At 45.4% G+C, this 22462-nt stretch overlaps 1 protein-coding gene across 2 annotated transcripts; it reads left to right on the top strand.

Annotated features, from left to right (window-relative positions):
• Positions 1 to 10095: 10095 nt before the first annotated feature.
• LOC122927198 (stem-loop binding protein) lies at positions 10096 to 21095 on the top strand. Of its 2 annotated transcripts, none has more exons than XM_044278944.1 (8): positions 10096 to 10221; positions 11488 to 11622; positions 12886 to 12993; positions 15097 to 15159; positions 16662 to 16793; positions 17532 to 17681; positions 18983 to 19028; positions 19537 to 21095. In XM_044278944.1, exons 1-8 carry the CDS (start codon positions 10184 to 10186, stop codon positions 19648 to 19650), a joined length of 786 nt encoding a protein of 261 aa, XP_044134879.1. In that variant the 5' UTR covers positions 10096 to 10183; the 3' UTR covers positions 19651 to 21095. The 2 variants fall into 2 exon arrangements, with proteins under 2 accessions (XP_044134879.1, XP_044134799.1); XM_044278864.1 differs by having other exon boundaries at positions 12856 to 12993.
• The last annotated feature ends 1367 nt before the right edge of the window (positions 21096 to 22462 follow it).

The following is a 22462-nucleotide window of genomic DNA, read 5'->3' as shown; positions in this document are numbered from 1 at the left end:
TATAACATGGTTATAAGGGAAAATAATAGCATTCCTAATACAGAATGCTTAGTAAAATGTGGATTAAGGGGTTAAAAAAATAAAATAAATTGACTACCCTCATCCAATCGATCGGTCAGCCGGCATCATCTTCTTTTTCTTCTTTCAGGACCTGCAAAAAGGACCTTTGATCTTCTATCTTCATTCAGCAGGTGATGTCACCATCCTTTTGCAGGTCCTGAAAGAAGACGATGCCCGCTGCGCGATCAAGAGGATGAGGTGAGTTCATTTTTATTATTTTTTAACCCCTCAATCCACATTTTACTAAGCATTCTGTATTAAGAATGCTATTATTTTTCTTTATAGCCAAGTTATAAGGGAAAATCATAAAATCTACAGAACACCGAACCCAAACCCGAACTTCAGTGAAGAAGTCCTGGTTCGGGTCTGGGTACCACATTCAGTTTTTTTTTTTCACGTGCGTGCAAAACGCATTGCACTCGCGCGGAAAAAACTGAACATCGGAAGGCAATCACAGTCAAAACTGACTGACATTGTGTGCGCACTCGCGCTGTTTTCCTGCAAATCCAGAACGCCCGTGTGAAAGAGGCCTAAATGGGTTTTACAGGATTTCCTATCCTGACGGTAAGTCATCACTTTCGGGTCGATGGGATCCGATACCCCGCACCCCTCACCGATCAGCTGTTTTGAGGTAGTTATGGTGCCAGAACTTCACCGTGCCGTCCCTTGTGTAGTGGAGGGCGCTGATAACTGGGGCATTGAAATGAAGCGACGCAGCGCTGCAGTTACCAGCGCCGTCCACTGCACAATGGACAGAGCCGTGCAGTCTCCTGCAAGGTGACCACTGATCAGCAGGGGTGCGGGGTGTCCGACTCCCACCCATCTGATGTTGATGGCCTATCCTGAGGACAAGCCATTAATATCAAAATCTTGCCATACCCCTTTAAGGTCATGTTGACACTGTGGATTATCTACGTAGATTTTGCGTGGGGAAATCTGCCCTATAATTCATACAAGACAGGTTTTTCCCACACCTTGATTGATCCCCGTTGTGGAAAATTCTTCATGTCCATTCCAGTTGCAGTGCATTGGAGGCCTAAAGACCCCGCATCAAAGTCTGCACCAAATCTCACTTCAAATGGAGAACTGCATAAACAAAACGCATGGACTTGTGATGTGGATTCTGCCCCTAAATTTTTCAAAATGCTAATACAACCATGCGAGCATACCCTTAGATTGATATTCCGTTAGTGGGTTTCCATGGCAACGCAGCTTCACTTGGGAACTGCTGCAAAACTCTGCCATTATGGCAATGCACAGCACAACTAACATTATTCCCTAAGGCCTCTTTCACACGGGCGTTGTGGGAAAAGGTGCCGGTGCATTGCGGGAACATGCGCGATTTTTCCGCGCGAGTGCAAAACATTGTAATGCGTTTTGCACGCGCGTGAGAAAAATCGTGCATGTTTGGTACCTAAACCCGAACTTCTTTACAGAAGTTCGGGTCTGGGATCGGTGTTCTGTAGATTGTATTATTTTTCCTTATAACCATGTTATAAGGGAAAATAATAGCATTCTGAATACCGAATGCAAAGTACAATAGCGCTGGAGGGGTTAAAAAAAATAATTAAACTCACCTTAATCCACTTGCTCGCGCAGCCGGCATCTCTCCTGTCTTCTTTTTTGCTGTGTGCAGGAAAAGGACCTGTGGTGACGTCACTCCGGTCATCACATGGTCCGTCACATGGTCTTTTACCATGGTGATGGATCATGTGATGACCGGAGTGACGTCACCACAGGTCCTTTTCCTGCACACAGCAAAGAAGAAGACAGAAGGAGATGCCGGCTGCGCGAGCAAGTGGATTAAGGTGAGTAAATTTTTTTTTTTTTAACCCCTCCAGCGCTATTGTACTATGCATTCTGTATTCACAATGCTATTATTTCCCCTTATAACCATGTTATAAGGGAAAATAATAATGATCGGGTCTCCATCCCGATCGTCACCTAGCAACCGTGCGTGAAAATCGCACCGCATTCGCACTTGCTTGCGGATGCTTGCGATTTTCACGCAACCCCATTCATTTCTATGGGGCCAGTGTTACGGGAAAAACGCACAAAGAGGAGCATGCTGCGATTTTCACGCAACGCACAAGTGTGGCGTGAAAATCACCGCTAGTGTGCACAGCCCCATAGAAAAGAATGGGTCAGGATTCAGTGCGGGTGCAATGCGTTCACCTCACGCATCGCATTCGCGCGGAATACTCGCCCGTGTGAAAGTATTTAAAAGGAAAAAAAAATATGTGACGAGTGTATGACTATAGTATTACAGAGAACAGTCCTATGGGGACCAGTGTATGACTATAGTATTACAGAGAGCAGTCCTATGGGGACTGTTCATACAAGCGTATTCCACTGAGGCCGCCCGGCTGCAGCGGACAGAACATATTCCCTTCTACGTTTCCCTTTTCTGTTGGTTACTGATTGATCTATCTAAATGGGGTCTCACAAAAGGTGACAGAAATTCTGAGTACGGGGTGTGATGAAGGCCCGGGGACCACCTGATTGCAGGTTTTATTACAGTATATACAGTTTAATAATAAAGTGATTTATTTGTTATTATTGTGCATTATTTATTGCGATGTTTCACGTGTCTCTGATGTCACTTCACAAATATATCCAAACTTGGTGCAGTATTGCATCTCAACACATGACTTGCTATATGCCACCTTGGAGTCCTGGCCTTAAGGGGGTTGGCTCATCTCGCACTTTCCACCAATGTCCTCTGAGAGCCACATTTATCTCTAGAACGGGGCCCCCAAAGTGAACAAGGGTGCACCACCCTCTATTCACTTCTATGGAACTTAGCCGATTCCAGAACTCCTATAGAAGTGAATGGGGAGATGGCCGCACTTGTGCGATGCCCTCTCCATTCCCTTTAATGGCTGCTGGCGCTTGCTCGGCTGTTTTTTGGAACTGCCACAGAAGTGAATGAAGAGCGGTGGCATATCCTAGCGACCAACCCCTTTAAGTGTGTAAATAGTGTTAAAGGGGTTCCCTATGACTTTTAGGCTACTTGCACAAGAACGTTAGGGCTCCGTGCTGCGGTCCGCAATGCACCGGCACAGACCGTGGGGCAGCCGCATGCGGATCACGGACCCATTCAATTGAATGGGGTCCGCACCGCAAAAAAGTAGTGCATGCACTACTTTTTTGCAGTGCGGAGGCACGGCCAGAAACACCACCGCGGGGTTCTGATCCGTGCCTCTGTTCCAGATCTCCGTGATTACGATCCGTGATGCGGAATGCACACAGCCGGTGCCTATGTATTGCGGACCCACTGTATGCGGGCCGCAATTGGGCCACGGGGGGCACACTGTCATGGCCTAGCCTGGGGGTGGACGTCTGACACCACTGCCAAACAGCTTAGGCTACTTTCACACTTGCAATTGGTGCGGATCCGTCATTGATCTGCACAGACGGATCCGTTCAGATAATACAACCCCATGCATCCGTTCAGAACGGATCCGGTTGTATTATCTGTAACATAGCCAAGTCCTGACACACAATGTAAGTCAATGGGGGACGGATCCGTTTTCACTGACACAATCTGGCACAATAGAAAACGGATCCGTCTCCCATTGACTTTCGATGGTGTCTAAGACGGATCCGTCTTGGCTATGTTAAAGATAATACAACCGGATCCGTTCTGAACGGATGCGTTTGTGCAGATTCATGACCGTTTCGTTAGACGGACACCAAAACATATAGAATACACATGGAAAGTGTCCAGATTCTGCGGATCCATACGGACACTGTTGTGTGCACGAAGCCTAAGGCTCCATTCACACGTCCGCAATTATCCTTACGGTCCGTTTTTTTTGCGGATCCGTGTTTCCGTAAAAACCTTAAGTTTTTTACAAAATGGGGCCGCGGACCGCAATTTGCGGCCAAAAATATGCTTCATTTTTTTGCGGAACAGCATCATGGAAGTGCTGATGCGGACAGCAATTACTCCCCCATTGAAATGAATGAATCTGCACCCGTTCCGCAAAATTGCGGAACAGATGCTGAAGGATAATTGCGGACGTGTGAATGAAGCCTTAGCCGGGTATTTTGAAGTGGGTGACGTTAGGTGGCTGCTCCACATGTGACGCCGCTTATCTTCAAAAACAACAGGCTTAGGCCTCATTCACGCCACCGTATTTTCGGTCCTCATCCGATCAGCATTTTTTTTTGCAGATCACACACACGGACGCATTCATTTCTGTGGGGCGCACGGCTGTCATCCGTGTGCTGTCCACATCCGTGCTGCAAATTATAAGACGTCCTATTCTTGTCTGTTTTGCGGACAATAAGGCATTTTGACATGGGACGTGCAAAAAGTGTGGGATACACACGGACCGCATCCTTATTTTGCAGATCCCCAATTTGCGGACTGCAAAAAGTATACGGTTGTGTGAATGTAGTCTTCACACATGCGTTTCTTGTTTTCTGCCGGAATTCCATGGATGTGGCCTAGCCGGACACTGCCATTCACCGCTGAACTAGAACGGCAGGTTGCCAGCAGGAGTCCATACAAAGACATAGCTTGCGGTATACATTTTTATAACATGGGCACCTATGGGTGACTGTATGGCATCAGTCATCTCATCCTTGTATACACAGGGAGCTTTCTTCGGCCATACCCCATTATAGTCAATGGGGCAGCCGGTGAACGGCAGTACATGCCAGAACCGGAGAACTCTGCCGGGAACAGCCTTTTGGATCTGATGAGCGCAAGTGCGAAACTAGCCGTCAGTGGTATCAGGTGGTGTGATATGAGGTTGAATTCCATCCCACTGATGTGTACGACATTAGACAGTCGCTGGGGGATATGTGTGAGATCCCGGCCACAGCAGAGATGTTTTCGGAGCAGTATTGCCCAGGGCCACCACCAGCTGCTCCTCCATTGTTATGCTAATAGAGGACTTCCTATTCTCCTTGTTGGGGGGAATACAAAGCTATAGTGTCCAGTCTGTGGGGGTTATAATGGACTACAGTAACCAGCATGGCCCATTACACCCATAAACCCAGAGTCTCATCTGAAAGAATGCGTCTCACGCCTCCCTGTTCACGCGTGTGCTCAGGCGCGTTAGAGTCCATCTATCTTTCCGCAAATTTCATTCTCCTCCTTCAGAAGGAACAAAAGATTGGGCATGTTGAAATCCAACCCCGCTTCCCCCACAATTCGATGGTCATCTGATCCTGCCGAAATCACAGACTACTGAGCATCACGTCCTGTTGGCTCTCATCAGAGAGGAAAATATGGGACGCAGACAGTATACAGCCCGCATTCAGCGGAAGGGCAATGTGCAAGCTCCCACCAAGCCTTTCACGTGATTTACAATGTTCGTGTCATATGACATCCTAATTTTCTTGGCAAGAGGGATCTGCCTTAAGGCCTCCTTCACACTGGTGTGTGCAGCCTGTTGCCGTATTGCGGACCCTCAGTACACGGGTGGCGCTCCGTGGGCATTCCGCATCACTTGAATGGGTCCACAAATCCGGAGATGCGGAACGGAACCCTACGGAAGCACTACCGTGGGGTTTCGTCCCGTACTTCTGTTCCGCAAAAATATAGAACATGTCCTATCTTTTTGCGGAACGGCTGGATCGCGGACCCAGCTGCGGCTGCCCCACGGACTGTGCTCTTGTATTGCGGGCCGCAATACAGCAACGGGCCGCACACGCCAGTGTGAAAGAGGCCTAAGGCTTACGGTACACGACCGTATGTCTTTTTCAGTGTTTTGCGGTCCGTTTTTCACAGAACCGTTGTTCCGTTTTTTGTTTCTGTTCCATTTTTACATTCCGTTTTTCCGTATGCCATATACAGTAATTACATAGAAAAAATTGGGCTGGGCATAAAATTTTCAATTAATGGTTCCGCAAACACGTAACGGATACGGATGCGTTTTTTTTTGCGGACCCGTTGACTTCGAGGTGTAAATCTGCCTATGGCTCACCCTGCAGGTGAGATCTCACTCAGCCTCTCATCATTTACATGTCTGGGGCATCTTTTGTAGATCCTGTTATCATCTTGGATATTTGCCAGGGTGACGACCACTTGGGGTATTGTAGTTTGCATTTGTTTTGTCAACTTGGTGTACTAATGGATTCCTCCATGAACTATACCCAGCGGGGGGTAGGTAGACAAAATGCAAAGCTGGAACATCACAGAGCTACCCTGTCCAGTTTGCACTAGATCAAAAAACTGATTGGCGGGGGGGGGGTTCCAGGACCATGGTTGTTGATCTTTTAGGGGTTGTACAGATTGTATGGAAATAATGTAGGATGGCGACTAAATGCAGAACTGAGCTGAAGAAAAAACGGATCCTGAAAAATGGGCCCACAAAATCCTCCATGCAAACAACAGAACTCTGTGCATTAGGGAAATGCAAATCGCGGATCCATAAAATACGGAGGGGTCCGTCTGCTTCCTGCCTTTTTTTCAGCCCCATTGAAATCAATGGGGCCGCATCTAATCCGCGAAACAAGATTGCAGATGCGGACCAAAAATATGATCGTTTGAATGGGGCTTTATGGAGCATCTGTGTTGGTCCCATGTTCATTTGTGCCCGCATTGCTGAGAAAAATAAAGCTTTAATATATGCAAATGAGCCTGTAAGAGCAACGGGGGCGTTGCCGTTACTCCTTGAGGCTATGATCTCTCTACAACAGCCGCGCCTTCTGCACTTTTATTGACTTTAGGCTACATGCACACGACCGTTGTGTGTTTTGCTGTCCGCAAACCGCAGATCCGCAAAACACGGATGGCGTCCGTGTGCGTTCTGCAATTTGCATAACGGGACGGACAGCCTTTAATAGAACTGCCTATTCTTGTCCGCAAAGCGTGGACAAGAATAGGACAGGTTATATTTTTTTTTGTGGACCACAGAACGGAGCAACGGATGCGGACAGCTGTCCCCATCTTTTGAGGCCCCATTGAAGTGAATGGGTCCGAATCCGAGCCGCCAAAACTGCGGCTCGGATGCGGACAAAAACAACGGCCGTGTGCATGAGACCTTATCCGTTTTGTGGCCTGCAAAATACAGATACAGACCATGTGGGGTCCCACTCTATCATAGAAATGCCTTTTCTTGTCCACGATACGGACAACAGTGGGACACGTTCTAACTTTTTGCGGAGTCGCAGAACGGAAATACGGGTGCGGACAGCATACTGTGCACTGTCCACATCTTTTGGGCCCCATAGAAATGTGAATTGGATGCAGCCAAAAAATACGGTCATGTGCATGAGCCATAAGGGAGCAGGGTTGAAGGTTCCTCCAACCACTAGTGACGTGTCAAAAATGTCTTGTTTTTCGGAAAAAGTCCTTCAGGTCCTACAAAACAAAAAAAAGCTTGAAATACACACTGATATCTGGCCGTCACAGTGCACTTGGATTTCCTGTGTTAGAGGCTGGGGGAGGTGTAGGCCATGCAGCTGCCATTAGATTTACATACAGGACACTGACACAGGTTAATATGGTCGCTGGACCCCTGTGTCCTCCCAGCACTCTGCCACTACCTGGTGCCATTACTATGTGTCCTGTATCTGTCCTTCCACAGAAACACAGACCACGTCCAGTGTCGTCAAGCCATTGTGCCTTATCAATGACTTATCACAAGAACATGATGCAATATGGCCACCATTACTGCTCTCAAGGGGCTGCCATCCAGCTTTTCCAGAAAATCTGCCTCATAACACATTGGTACACATATAACTAGGTACATTTGCTAGTCAGAAACCTGGCAAACCTCAGGCTGTAATGGTGGACATATAAGTTGTCATGTAGTTGTACCCAGCTTTCCTAGAAACAAAAGGAGGCAGCCCGAAGACTTATGCAGGGTTAAAAAGACCCTTAAAATGACTGTTCCCGCGAGCACAAGGTGGCCATTATGTGAATTTTACCTCACACAATTTAGGCACAGCCACCACGCACAATGTCAGAGCAGAGCAGCCATCTTACGAGTTTTACCACACACGATGCAAGTGCAAGGCAGCCATTTTGTGATTTTTACCTCACACAAGTCAAGCACAGCCATTTTAAGTTTAACCACACACAATTCAAGCGCAAGGCAGCCATTTTGTGATTTTTACCTCACACAAGTCAAGCACAGCCATTTTAAGTTTAACCACACACAATTCAAGCGCAAGGCAGCCATTTTGTGAATTTTACCACACACAATTCAAGCACAAGGCAGCCATTTTATTTTGTGAGTTTTACCACAATCGAAGCACAAGGCAGCCATTTTGCAAGTTTTACCACACACACACAATGCAAATGCAACCCAGCCATTTTGTAAGCTTTACTATAATTCATTGCGTTATGAGAAATAATGGGAAACATACAATCTATGTGAAAAAAATAAAATAATCAAAAGGAGCCATTATGAATGAATAGTAGGCAGCAATGTCACTTTTTCCAGGAGAACTGATAGGCAGCGGGATCATACATGACGGTTTTGTTCACAAAATGGCTGCAGTCAAAGGAATATCAGTGGTTATAAGGTAATAATGCCTATGGGTACAGCTCCTGTAAATTTCCCGTCAGGGAAGACATTGATTAGCGAGAAAGTCTATTATCATCCAGTGATAAGTGGCGCCACAGATGGCTGAAAACATATCCACAGTTTTTAATCTGTATTTACATAAGACATATACCAGCCACTATCTGTCTGTATACTCGGGTTCAGTTTGGGAAATGGTTTCTTCGGCTCAATAACTTCGGCTCATCGGAGCCAATACATTCTAAGGGTCCATTTACACGTCCGCAATTTGCGGAACGGAATTGTAGACCCATTCATTTCTATGGGGCCGCACGATGTGCGGCCCAGCTCCGGAAATGCGGGCCCGCACTTCCGGGTCCGCATTTCCGTTCTTGAAAAAAATAGAACATGTCCTAGTCTTGTCCGCAAGAATAGGCATATTCTATTAGTGCCGGCAATGTGCGGTCCGCAAAATGAGGAACGCACATTGCCGCTGTCCGTGTTTTGCGGATCCGCAAAACACAGTACGGAAGTGTGAATGGAGCCTAATACTGTACAGAGCTCCTGCTCCGTACAGTATTGGAACAAAGTTTTATGCGAATCGACTTCGGATGTATCATCTGAAGTCGATTTGCTCATCCTTACTCCACTGAATGTATGTCTGCGTGACTTCCGCTTTTTGTTGCGTATCCATTGTAGCAATGCCCACAAAACGGACAATAGGACATTTTCTATCTTTTTTTTGCGGGGCTACGGAACGGCTCCGCATCCTGTCTGCAAAAAATGCAGATCGGATGTGGAGCAAAAATACGGTCGTGTGAATGGGGCCTTATAAAAAATAATTTATATAATTTATCCAACTTTTATTTTTCACAGCTTCTTTGGTAAATGAAGGGTGGAATCTGATTGGCTGCTATGGGCAACTAAACCAGTTTTCCTTAACACCAGTTTGATAAATCCCCCCATTGTGCGTCCACATGCTGCTCCTGAATCCTCACCTACCACACAGACCCCCATCAACTACCATAATTATAAAACGCCAATTTTTTTTTATATGTACGTGAGACAGGGTATATGTAGGAAATGAGTTCGGACCCCTTTATTATCCATTGTTTATCATTTCCCTCTAAGCCTCCCTTTATTTTAAGCGCCAAAACACACTTCCAGTATTTGGCGGGGAATCTCTCTAATAACTATACGACCATAAAACACAACTAGCCAATCAGGTGAAAGAACGGCGACTTCCGATCCCGCCCACCGGTTGAATTGACAGCGGGAACAAACCAATAGCTTTGCGCCCCTTCGACGTCTCTTGCGGAACAATGCGTAGCGCTTGGAACGTTCCAAAACAATTCGTCTCTACGGGGGGGAATGGTTGACAGCATAAAAATCAAACTATTTAATGACAGGCTTATATTAACATTTTACGGAATCATTTAGTCAATCCTAATATTTCTCAAGTAGCTGTATATTAGTAAGAATGATAGTGGCTGGAAATGTTATCAAAGGGGATAATGTATTGATTTCTAACCCCCCCCCTACTTGAAAGCGGTGGTATATTCCGACATCGTGAGGTAGTTAAAGGTGGCGATTCTGGCGCGCTTCGTTCAGTAGGTGGAGACGCGTTCTGTGAGTTGTACCTGGAGACAGTAGTGATGAGCAGATACGGGGGCAGCCGCACTGACCAGCACCGGTAAGTTGTGCTTTGTGGAGGGGAAGGCCTGCTTCACTAGGACTGCGCACTGGTTGCCTAGGCCTCACCTGTCTGCGGTGTGTGGGATCTTTTCAGAGCTACATTTCGTGCAGTTTTAATTACTTACATTAACTCTCATCAGCTTTAATCACACCCAGCAGTATGGCGTGTAGGCAGCCGTCTCTGGGCACCCCGCCGTGTGGCGTCATTCCTTTCTATGGGCGACGTACCTAGACTAACAGATTATTGGTAACACGTGCTATGTTTAATGGGGTCCTCCAGACTCCTAATGTTGATGACTTGGACTTGTAGTCGGACGATCAGCGGCGCCCGGCAGCCTCCGGCGGTTCCGTGCTGCTCGGTGTAGTGGTCGTGCTGGGTAACTGCAGCTGGTTAAAGTGAATGGGAGCGGAGCTGCAGTACCTGGTATTGGCACAACGCTTTGTATGGCGCTGTTTCTGTCTCATTCAAGTCCTAGCGCTGCAAGGATTCTCCCTACACAGATAGGGTTTGCTCTAAGGTTATTGGAGGCACTTGGGCTGCTTGGAGTAGTCCCATTATAGCTTATGTGGGCAGAGGATAAGATAAGTGGTTGGCAGGTGACTGGCCACTTGGGGGGCCTCTTCTGTTTGGAGTAGTAGACATGTATGAATGTCCTTTGTTGGGATCTAAAGTCTGTTTTTTTGTTTTTTTTTTTAGTAAAAAAAAAACACTTTAAAATCTGGACTTTGCTTCTTTTCTGAGGAAGGAATCTGAGTTTGGATCCAAGTTTTAAAATCGCTTTTAGTTTAAAGGTCTCCTGTAGTTTGTTTAAACTGATCAGCAAGGGTCTGACACCCGGTACCCCCGCCGATCAGCTGTTTGAGAAGGCAGTGGCGCGCGGCCTTCTTGCTTTTTACCACTGGCTGTGATGTCATGACTAGTATCAATGGTGTGGGCGGGGCTAAGCTGTTCACTTGAATGGAGCTTAGCCCCGCCCAGGCCAGTGATACTAGTCGTGACTCTACTGGTCCTGTGGTAAACAGTGAGTAGGCCCCGGCGTCGCTGCCTTCTCAAACAGCTGATCGGTGGGTTACCGGGTGTCGGCACCCCGCTGATCAGATGCTGATAGATCAGTTTAAACAAACTACAGAATCCCTTTAAAAATCAAATGAGTCTCGTAAGATGCATGCATGGGTTTTAAAAAGCATTTCTATAATTGGTGCAAAAAACTTGGCCGGCCTTTCACTTAAATTTTGGGTTAACTTCCTGTTTCTTCACTTGCAGGTCTCAACCACCGACCCGCTGGTCACAGGGACGCAAGCGTCGCTCAGATGGGAATTTTAGACGACATAATGATGAGGAAGAGACCGTCTTTGATGAAGAGAAGCCTTCCAAAAGCTGCGACCAACGTCCTGACAGGTGAGGGCGGCTCGGATGGTAATTACAGGAGGCGCAGGATTTGCCACAGTCGTATTTTGCCTGGTTGAGGCTACTTTCACGCTAGCGATTTTTGCTGTATCCGTCATGGTTCAGCAAAAACGCTTTTGTTACTGATAATACAACCGTCTGCATCCGTTATGAGCGGATCCAGTTGTATTATCTGTAACATCCATTGAAGGTCAATGGGGGACGTATCTGTTTTCTGTGTCAGAGAAAACTGATCCGTCCCCATTGCCTTGCATTGGGGGTCATGACTGATACATTTTGCTCTGCATCCCAGGATGGAAGGCAAACTACGACATGTTGCTGTTTGCTCTCCGGTCTGCGAACAGAATGCATTTTGGAGCCTTCTGTTAAGTTTTGTCCCCATTGACAATGAATGGGGACAAAACTGAAGTGTTTTTTTCCCCCGGTATTGAGCTCCTATAACGGATCTCAATACCAGAAAACTAAAGCACTAGTGTAAAAGTAGCCTTAGCAGAGACTGACAAATTCTGTTCAGTGTTTTCTGCTTCAGTGTTTTTGGATCTTTGACAGATGTTTCTATGGTATTCTGAAATATAACTCAAAGCATTTCCTAATTTTTATTTTTTCTATTCTTGCTGAATCCATTAAGTTTTTGTAGAAACAATATTTCCAGTGTTGACTTTCCGTTCAAGACTTCTGCAGATCTCCCTGGCATGCGTGACCTCAGCTTCTGGGCCGACTCCTGGCTGTTGGAAACCCATTCTTCCCTAATCAGAGCTTGGAGTTTATAAAAACATTTTTTTGTCAATCTGCTTTTTGAGAATTGATCACATCAGGGCCAATGGCAGAAGTCTTGAAAAAGAAGGGTTAAAGGGGTTATCAAAGTTCTAGAATACCTCTGAGGGGCCTGGGCATATGGGAGGGATTCTAGAACATGGGTAACCACTTTAACACTGGAAATACTGAGTCTTTGCATAAACTTGTTGGCTTTGAAGTAAAACTTCAAAAATGCTTATAATTATACCTCACCATGCCATAGCAACACCTGACAAAGAAAAAAAATCTATCTTTGGTAGTTGGTAATGCCCTGAACTATCACATTTAGCCCACCAGCAAGTGAAATGCTAGTCCTAAGCTGAAGTGCGGTGGTTTTGTATCTTACTACTGGTGGACAGCTGCCTGTATAATTGGATAAGTACTCACCAGACTTACAAGTGTCACTCAGTTTTGTGATTGATCTGCTAGGCTCACTTCTCGGCGTTCCTTTCCTACCAGCTTCACCACGCCAGAGAGCCACAAGCCAGTGTCCCGGTGTAAGGACTGGGGGGCGGTAATGGAAGAGGAAGAACAGTTATTGGAAACAGTAGAGAAAGACTTAGAAAGGTAAGTCAAGTTTCCAATAGAAATGGATTTACTTCATTTTGTTGTTGGAATTTCTCATAGATCTAAGATCCTTTAGTTTCTACAAGAACAAGGGAGTACAAGCCTCAGCAGACTCTAAACTAATTAGGACCACGTGATTTAGGGTACGACCATGCAGTGCTTATGGCCGGCCGTGCTGCTGCAGCGGCTCTAAACTGAAAGCACTATTTAGTTGGTTTGTATGGCTGCTAATAGTACAGATTAACCAGTGCCCCAGACAAAAAATGACCAGGAGCCATTGGCTCCTAAACTAAAAAATTTAGGAGCCAAATTAAATTTTTTAGTCGCCAAATTTAAAATGCATATAATAAAAAAAAAAGGACTTTGAGAAGATGAGACGCAGGTCACAGTAGTGATCCAGCACTACATATAGGAGAAAACCACATAGCTCTCACATCCAGGGACATCTTCTGGGGGACAAGGTGACTAAAAATGGCAAATTGCGTGGTTTAGAGTTTTTTTTTTCTGTTACGGCCTTCACCGAGCGAAAATATTTTTTTATATTTTAATAGCTCACACTTTTTTTTTTTTTTAAACTTTTTATTTAATAACCATTTCTTCCCTTAGGGACTAGAACCTGAATCTTTTCATCCCTTGTGCTATTCACCCTGATAGAGCTCTATCAGGGTGAATAGGATCTCACACATGTCCCTGCTGCCCTGTGCTCTGTGCACACAGCAGCAGGGAGCTGAACATGGCAGCCAGGGATTCAGTAGCGTCCTGGCTGCCATGGTAACGATCTGAGCCCCAGCAGTGTAATCTGCCACTGCCACCAATGGAGGGGATGGGACCCTGTGCCCACCATATGGGGGGACGGGGGACTTATGGCCAGTTATAAGGGGGGGGGGGGTGAGGCTTTGGGAGGGAGCACTGCATCAGCAATTAATGTAATTAAAGAGGACCTTTCGTGGGTCCAAAGAATATGAACTTAGTAGCAGGCTGCATAGAGCGGCGCCCAGGGATCTAAGTGCACTTACTATTATTCCTGGGCGCAGCTCCATTCGCCCGCTGTGGCCCCGGGTATTTTCAACATTCAGAGCAAGGAGGAGGAGACGCCAGTGTCTTGTCTCCATGACAGCAGCGCTGACCAATCACAGCGCAGCGCTCAAAGCCAGGGAGTTTTTCTTTGCAGCCTACTACTAAGTTCATATTCTTTGGACCCATGAAAGGTCCTCTTTAACTCCTTTATACAATTGTCTGCAGCGGTATCACAGACCCAGCACCCGGCCTCAATAACAGGGCATGCGATGTGGCACCTGAGGGGTTAATTGCCGCGTCATGCCCTGTTATTGAGGCCGGGTCTGTGATACCGCTGCCTATACTTATGTTTTACATTCATTGGTGGCGACAGCTCCTCCCCCTCCTCCCTGCTATCTCCCCATTGGTGGTAGTGGTGGCCGTGTCACAGTGGAGAGGGAGGGACTCCTTCCTTCTCCACTGACTGTGCTACTAATGAGAACTTTGGCTGCGCGGGATCGCGGCGGTACAGTCGCAAATGGCGACAAGACTAAAGTCTTGTCGCCATCTGCAAATTTTAAGGCGCATTGGCGACCGTTTTGGTCGCCATCTGGAGCCCTGTTAACAGACTGTGCAATCTCATTACTTTAATTAGGCTCTAATGTGGCTATGTTGCTATTGCCACATGACCATCCTGTGTGGTTGTCCCTCCAAGTTGAACTGCTTCATGGCCATTAACGATGCAGATCCCCCTGAATCGGGTGATCCTGATTAGTTTAAAGGGGTTATCCATCACTAAATCCGATCTGTGGTGATCATGCATACCAGTCCCTGCTGCTGGGTCTCCAGATCTTGTTGATGGGGGTTGGGTTGAAGGCATGATGGCTACAGATCGATCACCCCTACAGTACGTCACTAATGTATTGTGTACTGACAGCTGTCACATAAGGAAGCATTAAAACACATGGAGATGCTGTAGCCAGTTAAGCCGTGGCAGAAATAACAATTGTGTGAACTTTCCTTATGGGTTTGGCCATTTGGGGCATATTTACTGCAGTGGAGTGTTTGAGGTACTTAGTCGTGTTTCTTTTTTTTTTTTTTAACCAGGTACCGGAGAAAACTGCTTATTAATGACTTTAATCCAAGAGAGCGTCGATCATCATCTGGAAGGTATGTGTCTTGTGTATCCTACCTAGGGTAACTGTTATCATAAAGGAGTAGTCTCATCTTAGACATTGATGTATCCCAAGGATATGCCACCTATACCAGGTTGGAGTGGACACCAGCTTTGTAACACTCTTTTATCTTCAGAACAGGACTAGTACACTGCACAAACACATCCATATCCTGCATTTACGGTTATGGGAGTTCAGTGCTTGGTAATTTCTGGCAGTTCCATAGCAGTGAATGGAGATCACTCGGTGCATGCACAATAATATGCTTTTCTTTGTGATCACTGTACTGGACATCAATGTCTGAGATGAGCCTACACCTCTTAAGCTGCAGTCACATCTGTGACCATGCCTTCTGTGCTCCTGAGACTGACTCTGGACACGGTGCTGTTCCTGTTATCTGTATTGAAAAATGCTGCAGTCGGTGGGGGAAATGTATTAAATGAAATGCCCCAGAAGTCATTTCAAAAGACAAACTGGGTACTGTATAAACTTCCAGGTGTCATACAGCAGGTTTATCAGCATCATGGGCTATTGAGATAAGTGGGGTAATTTATCAAACAGGTGTGAAGTAGAACTGGCTTGGTTGCCCATAGCAACCAAATTCCAATCCAGTTGTACTTTACACAAGTTTGGTAAATGACCCCAAAGGATCTTACTAGGTATGAGTGAACCTGTACTTCACAGGTTTGGGCAGTGGAGAAATCCCGTTATGGATTTTGTTATAACTGATTTCAGTGACTAAATGCAAAACTGAAGCCTTCAAAGGGCATTTAGTTTTGATCTGCCATAATTGGGGATGAGCAAACCTGTGGAAGTTCAGGCAGACCCCACTAAAGTCAATGGGGACCCGAACTTCGCATTGCCATTTTCAGTTATAACAGGAAAATAATCTGGCAGAATGCTAAATAAAATAGCCTTTGAGGGGTTAAAAAAAACCTCACCTCATCCACTTGATCGTGCAGCTGGTAACCTCTTCAGGACCGCATGGTGACATCACCGCAGGTCCTGCTTTATGACGATAGAAGGACCTGCGATGAAGTCACCGCGTGGTCCTGAAGAAAGAGGATACCGGCTGTGCGATCAAGTGGGTGAGTTTTTTTTTAACCCATCATTGGCCATTTTATTTAGCATTCTCTCTTAAAAAATGCTTTATTCCGTTATAACTGAAAAGATCACCTGAACTTTGGGCTCGCTCAACCTTAGTCATAATACAAGTCTATGGTGAAGCATAACAGATCTTTCTGGTTTCCATTATGCAGGATGAAAACTAAGTTGCTGCATAGCAGAAACAAGATGGATCTTATGCTTGGTCATAGACTTGTAATATAACAGATCAAAACGGGAGGTCTCAAAGGCTTCCGTTTTGCATCAAAATCCATAACTGGATTCTTCCACTGCCTAAACCTGTGAAGTTTGCGTTCGCTCATCACTAGTTTTCTATAATTTCTTGGTTACACGCCAGTTCTCACTAAACTTTTTTTTTTTTTTTTTTAAAAGCTCTGATTCAAAGGATTCATCAACCCATGGAGAAATTGAAACTGACCCCGCTGTCCTCGCCAGGCGACAGAAGCAAATTAACTATGGGAAGAACACAATTGCATATGATAAATACATAAAAGCTGTGCCAAGGTAATTTTATCTGGAGTTGAACTGATTTGTCCTGTCCCAGAGAGGGTTAATGTCACTTGTGCATGAACTGCACCAGGATCTTGTATTAAACCATTTTTCAGACAATGATCTGTAGTTGTGGGATAGTAACTTTGGAGAATCTTTTTATATATTTAAAATCTAAATTAAGGTTTGTGTTAAAGTGGACCTTTCACCTGGAAAAACATTGTGAACTAAGTATCATGACATATACAGCGGCGCCCAGGGATCTCACTGCACTTACTATTATCCCTGGGTGCTGCTCCGTTCTCCCGTTATGTCCTCCGGTATCTTCGCTCACTTGGTCATAGTAGGCAGAGTCTGCCCTTGTTCTGCTGGGCGTCTCCTCCTCCTAGGCTGTAGTGCTGGCCAATCGCAGTGCAGAGCTCACAGCCTGGGAGGTTTTTCTCTCCCAGGCTGTGAGCTCTGCACTGCGATTGGCCAGCACTACAGCATGGGGGAAGGAGATGCCCAGCAGAACCAGGTGCTGTCTCCGCCTACTATAACCAAGTGAGCGACAATACCGGAGGGCACAGCGGCCGAACGGAGCGGCACCCAGGGATAATAGGTGCAGTGCACATGTTGGCTCAAACACCAATCACTGGCTGCAGGAACACATGAAGAAAGAGGCTAAGTTGGCAGAGAAGTATAAAATGTTAACTTTGGTTCAAAATAGCATTGTGTAAAGTGTGGTGTGCATATCTTTATTTTTCCCACCAGACATACAAGACAGCCAAAAGTTCATCCACGGACACCTAATAAATTTAAGAAATACAGCCGAAGGTCTTGGGATCAGCAGATAAAAATTTGGCGCATTTCCCTTCATGACTGGGATCCCCCAAAAGAGGAAATGGATGACCTGCAGCCATTGTGAGTAGAATTAATGCTTGTCCTCTGTTTGAGAAAATAGTGGCAACACTAAACCATTGAGATGACCCTTTTTATTCTCCGGACCCAAGAGGTCTGCCTTCAAAGTGGTGGCGTACCATAGTAATGAGACTTCAGTTTCTAATTGCAAGCAGTTTTTCTTTGACCTTGCTACCGGATCTGGTAATGCTATGACGAGCCTGTACTACTGGCACACACCTACTTGTGACAGCCAACTTCTGGAAGCTGCATGTTTGCATACTGCTTTAACCTCTTTAGGACACAGGGTGTACAGGTACACCCTGATGTCCCGGTGCCTGCTCGGGGGGGGAAATATTAAAATGGAAAATCTGCCTAAAGTGAAATTTTGAAATTGTATTTCTATTTTACATTAATTCTTGTCGAACACCTTAAAGGTTAACGACGCTTGTAAAATCAGTTTTGAATACCTTGAGTGGGGTAATTTTTGGGTGGTTTTTATTATGTTAACCCCACAGTGATTTCAGACCTGAACTGGTCCTTAAGAAGTTGGTTTTTGAAAGTTTCTGAGAAATTTAAGATTTACTTCTAAGCCTTGTAACGTCCCCCAAAAATAAAATGTAATTCCCAAACATGTAGACACATGGGGAATATAAAGTAATAACTATTTGAGGTATTATAGAAGTAGAGAATTGAACACTTATGCTAAATTTTGAATTTTTTTATAAAATTTTTTATTTTACTCCATTTTACCAATGTCATGAAGTACAATATGTGACAAAAAAAAACTCAGTTAAGTCAGTGTTTTAAAGTTATCACCACTTAAAGTGACACTGGTCAGATTTGCAAAATATGGCCAAGTCTTTAAGGTGAAATAGGGCTGAGTCCTAAAAGGGTTGTCTGCTTTTTACTATTCTGATTCAATATCATATCGGTGGGGGTCTGACTCCCAGTACCCCCCCCCCCCCCCCCCTTAGCAGGTTGAAGAGAAGTCAGTCTCTGCTGTTCACCTGCTCGCCGCAACAATTGCAGTGGTGAGCGGGTGTAATTACAAGTACATCATCCCCATTCACTTCTATGGGAGGGCTGTCTGGTCAAGTGAATGCTACAGAACCAATTTGCTGTGGCAAGCAGAGAAGGCAGCACTTGTTTGAGCGCTGCCTTCTCAAACAGCTGATCGACGAGGGCCAGACCTCCACTGATCTGTTATTGATGACCTATCCTGAGGGTAGGTTTTCAATAGTAAAAAAAAGTGGACAACTGAGCTGCTTCAGATTTGTTCCTAAAAATGCAACCAGAGTAACAGTTTTTTCTTTTTCTTGCAGTTCTGAAGAGCTTATCTGTTCAATTTCTGATTCGGAGGAGAACCTTGTAAGTGAACTAGCTTCTGAACCTAGAAAGTAGTTGGGCATTTTGAACAACATGTGTGCGCTGTAAGCTGACGGGCTGTGATTATTTAACATCTGCAGTTAGAGATGAGCGAGTTTCATATTTAGAAATTCACGCTTCGTTTGGCAAAATGTGAATTGCATTATGGATTCCGTTACCTCGGACCATAACGCAATTCTATGATGGAATGCCTTTAGAGGCATTCCGTTATGCATTTGGTCATAGAATTGCATTCTGGTCCGTGGTAATGGAATCCATAATGCAATTCACATTTTACAACCAAAGCGAATGAACGTCAAAATATGAAACTCTCATCTCTATCAAGTTGTTTGGCAGATCTTTCAGTTTTCTGTGAAATCTGAAATTCAGTGTAGCACTAATCATGTGTGCAGTTACCCTTAGTGTACTATGGTCTAGAGCTGCACATACAATGGCTTGTGTATTAATGTTCTGGAACTTCTCCATTATAACCTGGTTATTCCTTGCTTAGTTTTCAGGCACGCCAACCAAAGTCCAGAAAATGGAGACAGAGGGAGGGTTTGACTTGGAAGCCTGCCTAAACGACGGAGCTGACAGCGAGTGTGCGCAGTTAAGTGTCAGCTGATGGAGAGGTGCTCTCCTTAAAGCCTTTGTGCACATTTAATCATATCTCACGGGCTTCCTGGGCTGGAGCTCATATCCGCTGCTTGTTTTGCAGCTTCATTTAGGACTTTATGCCTGATCAAAATTCCTGTTAGATATTGGTGCTGGCAGCTATATATATATATTTTGGATGGAGCACTTGATACTGGAACAGCTGCACTGTCAGTGCTTTGTTGACAGCTTGGAATGGATGCCACTTGTGACTGTTGCTGGGAATAAGTTATACCTTTCTATTAAACTTGCTCTGGTTATACGCGTTAACCTTGGATAATTCTGCTGACTATTGTACAGATTTTGGATGTTCTCGCTTGCTTTTAATGCATAACCTTTCAGTTTGGTGTTTTTTTTGTTTTCAAAAAGTGGCCAATTGGGAAGAACATAAGGGCTTGATACAAGCTCCACTCCTTAGATAAAGGCCGGTTACATTCAGTTCATCTTAGGAGTCGGCTCTAGTGACTTGGGACAATGTAGAACATGAAGAAATGCAAGTTCTTACAGATGCAAATGTAAAGGGATCTGGAAAACCTGTTGTGATAATAGGGTACAAACATGCTTTTGTATTCACCAGTGGATTGCCTAGATTTGTGTCAACAGAACAAACCTGGTGTAACACCTACCAAATGGGGACACTGGACAAACTGAAATGTGGCCTGGATATTCCCACTTAGGAAATTGATGACACATCATTAATCTATGCCAGCAATGTCAGGTGCAGGCCCTTGAAGTGAATGGAGCAGAGCAGCTGAACTTGCATGGCTACCCTCCATTCACTGCTGTGGCAGTTCAGAACATAGTGGTCCTTTTGCTTGTTTGTTTCTAGCAATCCTATAGTTTGGCCACGTGGTTAAAAGTCCCATAGCAGGGAATGGAGAGCAAGCTGCACATGCAGCGTCCTTCACCTTGGGGCCTGTTCTGGTGATGGGCAAGAGTCCCACCTCTGGGATCTGTTACTAGTGGATATTGATGCCATTTCCTGTGTCCCAGATAGCGATGCCCATCACACAACCCATTGATCGATGTGGCACTGTTCTGAAATAAAGCAGCTTTTTTTTTTTTTGTGTACAACCCACTTGATAAGGCTACTTTCACACTTGTGGCAGTATGAATCAACAACTGAACTGCCCGCCGGATCTGCTGATTTGAATGTGACAAAGCATTTGTGAGGTGGATCCGTCTCACAAATGCATTGCAAGAACAGATCTGTCTCTCCGCTTGTCATGCGGACAGATGGATCCGTCTTGTATTTTTTTTTCCACACTTTTACTGGTCTGCGCAGGCCAGAAGAATGGATCCGGCATTCAGACAAGTCTTCAGTTGTTTTTTTTTTTTTTGCTGAAGATAAAAAACCCTAGCATGCTGTGGTTTTATCTTTTGCCTGATCACTCAAAACTACTGAACTGAAGGCATCCTGAGCGGATAAGGGCTCTTTCACACTTGCGTTCTTTTCTTCCGGCATAGAGTTCCGTCGTCGGGGCTCTATGCCGGAAGAATCCTGATCAGTTTTATCCTAATGCATTCTGAATGGAGAGCAATCCGTTCAAGATGTCTTCAGTTCCCGACCGGAAAGTTTTTTTGGCCGGAGAAAATACCGCAGCATGCTGCGCTTTTTGCTCCGGCCAAAAATCCTGAAGACTTGCCGCAAGGCCGGATCCGGAATTAATGCCCATTGAAAGGCATTGATCCGGATCCGGCCTTAAGCTAAATGTCGTTTCGGCGCATTGGCGGATCCAACGTTTAGCTTTTTCTGAATGGTTACCATGGCTGTCGGGACGCTAAAGTCCTGGCGACCATGGTAAAGTGTATTGGGGAGCAGCATACTTACCGTCCGTGCGGCTCCCGGGGCGCTCCAGAGTGACGTCAGGGCACCCCAAGTGCATGGATCACGTGATCGCATGGCACGTCATCCATGCGCATGGGGCGCTCTGATGTCATTCTGGAGCGCCCCGGGAGCCGCACGGACTGAGTATACCGCTCCCCACTACTACTATGGCAACCAGGACTTTAATAGCATCCTGGCTGCCATAGTAACACTGAACGCATTTTGAAGACGGATCCGTCTTCAAATGCTTTCAGTTCACTTGCGTTTTTCCAGATCTGGCGTGTAATTCCGGCAAGTGGAGTACACGCCGGATCCGGACAACGCAAGTGTGAAAGAGGCCTTACTCAATTTAGAATGCATGGGGATATGCCTGATCAGCTCTTTTCTGGTATAGAGCCCCTGTGACAGAACTCTATGCTGGAAAAGAAAAACGCTAGTGTGAAAGTACCCTAAATTCTCTCCATAACTAGGGAGAATATTTTCTTTCAGAAATGGCACCGGTCTATGGGTTGTATCTGATATTGAAGTTCGGATCAACTGAAGTGTTGGGACTGAGCTGTAATACTGCACACAGCTTGTACAGAGGGGTGGCTTTTTTTTTTTTTTTTACATTTCCATGTTTTTCTAATTGTGAACAACCCCCTTTACTGACCGAATGTGCTTCAGCCCATTTGCTTTGGTGTTGTGAGGTGAGCTCTGGAGAATAAAGGGAGTTTGGACTGCAGTGTGGATACCTCTGCTGGTGGGAGGCATGCAGTGCAGGCAAACTACTTAAAAAGTTTAAAAAATAAATAAAAATTTGATAACATGCCATGGGCTGAAAATACTAATTACCTTGTCAGACCCTCCGGGTGTTGGGCTGGAAGTTTCAAAGTGAGTAGTGTTTTTAAAGCCTATGTTAAAGATGTAAAGTTTTTAGGAGTGATCAGATGGCACCATAAGTAATCTGCACTGG

The sequence above is a fragment of the Bufo gargarizans genome, chromosome 1, assembly GCF_014858855.1.
Source record: "Bufo gargarizans isolate SCDJY-AF-19 chromosome 1, ASM1485885v1, whole genome shotgun sequence".
In the NCBI taxonomy this organism is placed as follows: Eukaryota; Metazoa; Chordata; class Amphibia; order Anura; family Bufonidae; genus Bufo; species Bufo gargarizans.
The sequence above is the reverse complement of the archived record's forward strand: the minus strand, read 5'-3'. Positions and strand labels throughout refer to the sequence as shown.

Coding starts and splice junctions, on each gene's coding strand:
- LOC122927198 (XM_044278864.1), top strand. CDS start 10,184: ATGAGCAGATACGGGGGCAGCCGCACTGACCAGCACCG. Junction 10,222..11,487: donor AGCCGCACTGACCAGCACCG/GTAAGTTGTGCT, acceptor CTTCACTTGCAG/GTCTCAACCACCGACCCGCT. Junction 16,794..17,531: donor TACATAAAAGCTGTGCCAAG/GTAATTTTATCT, acceptor TTTTCCCACCAG/ACATACAAGACAGCCAAAAG.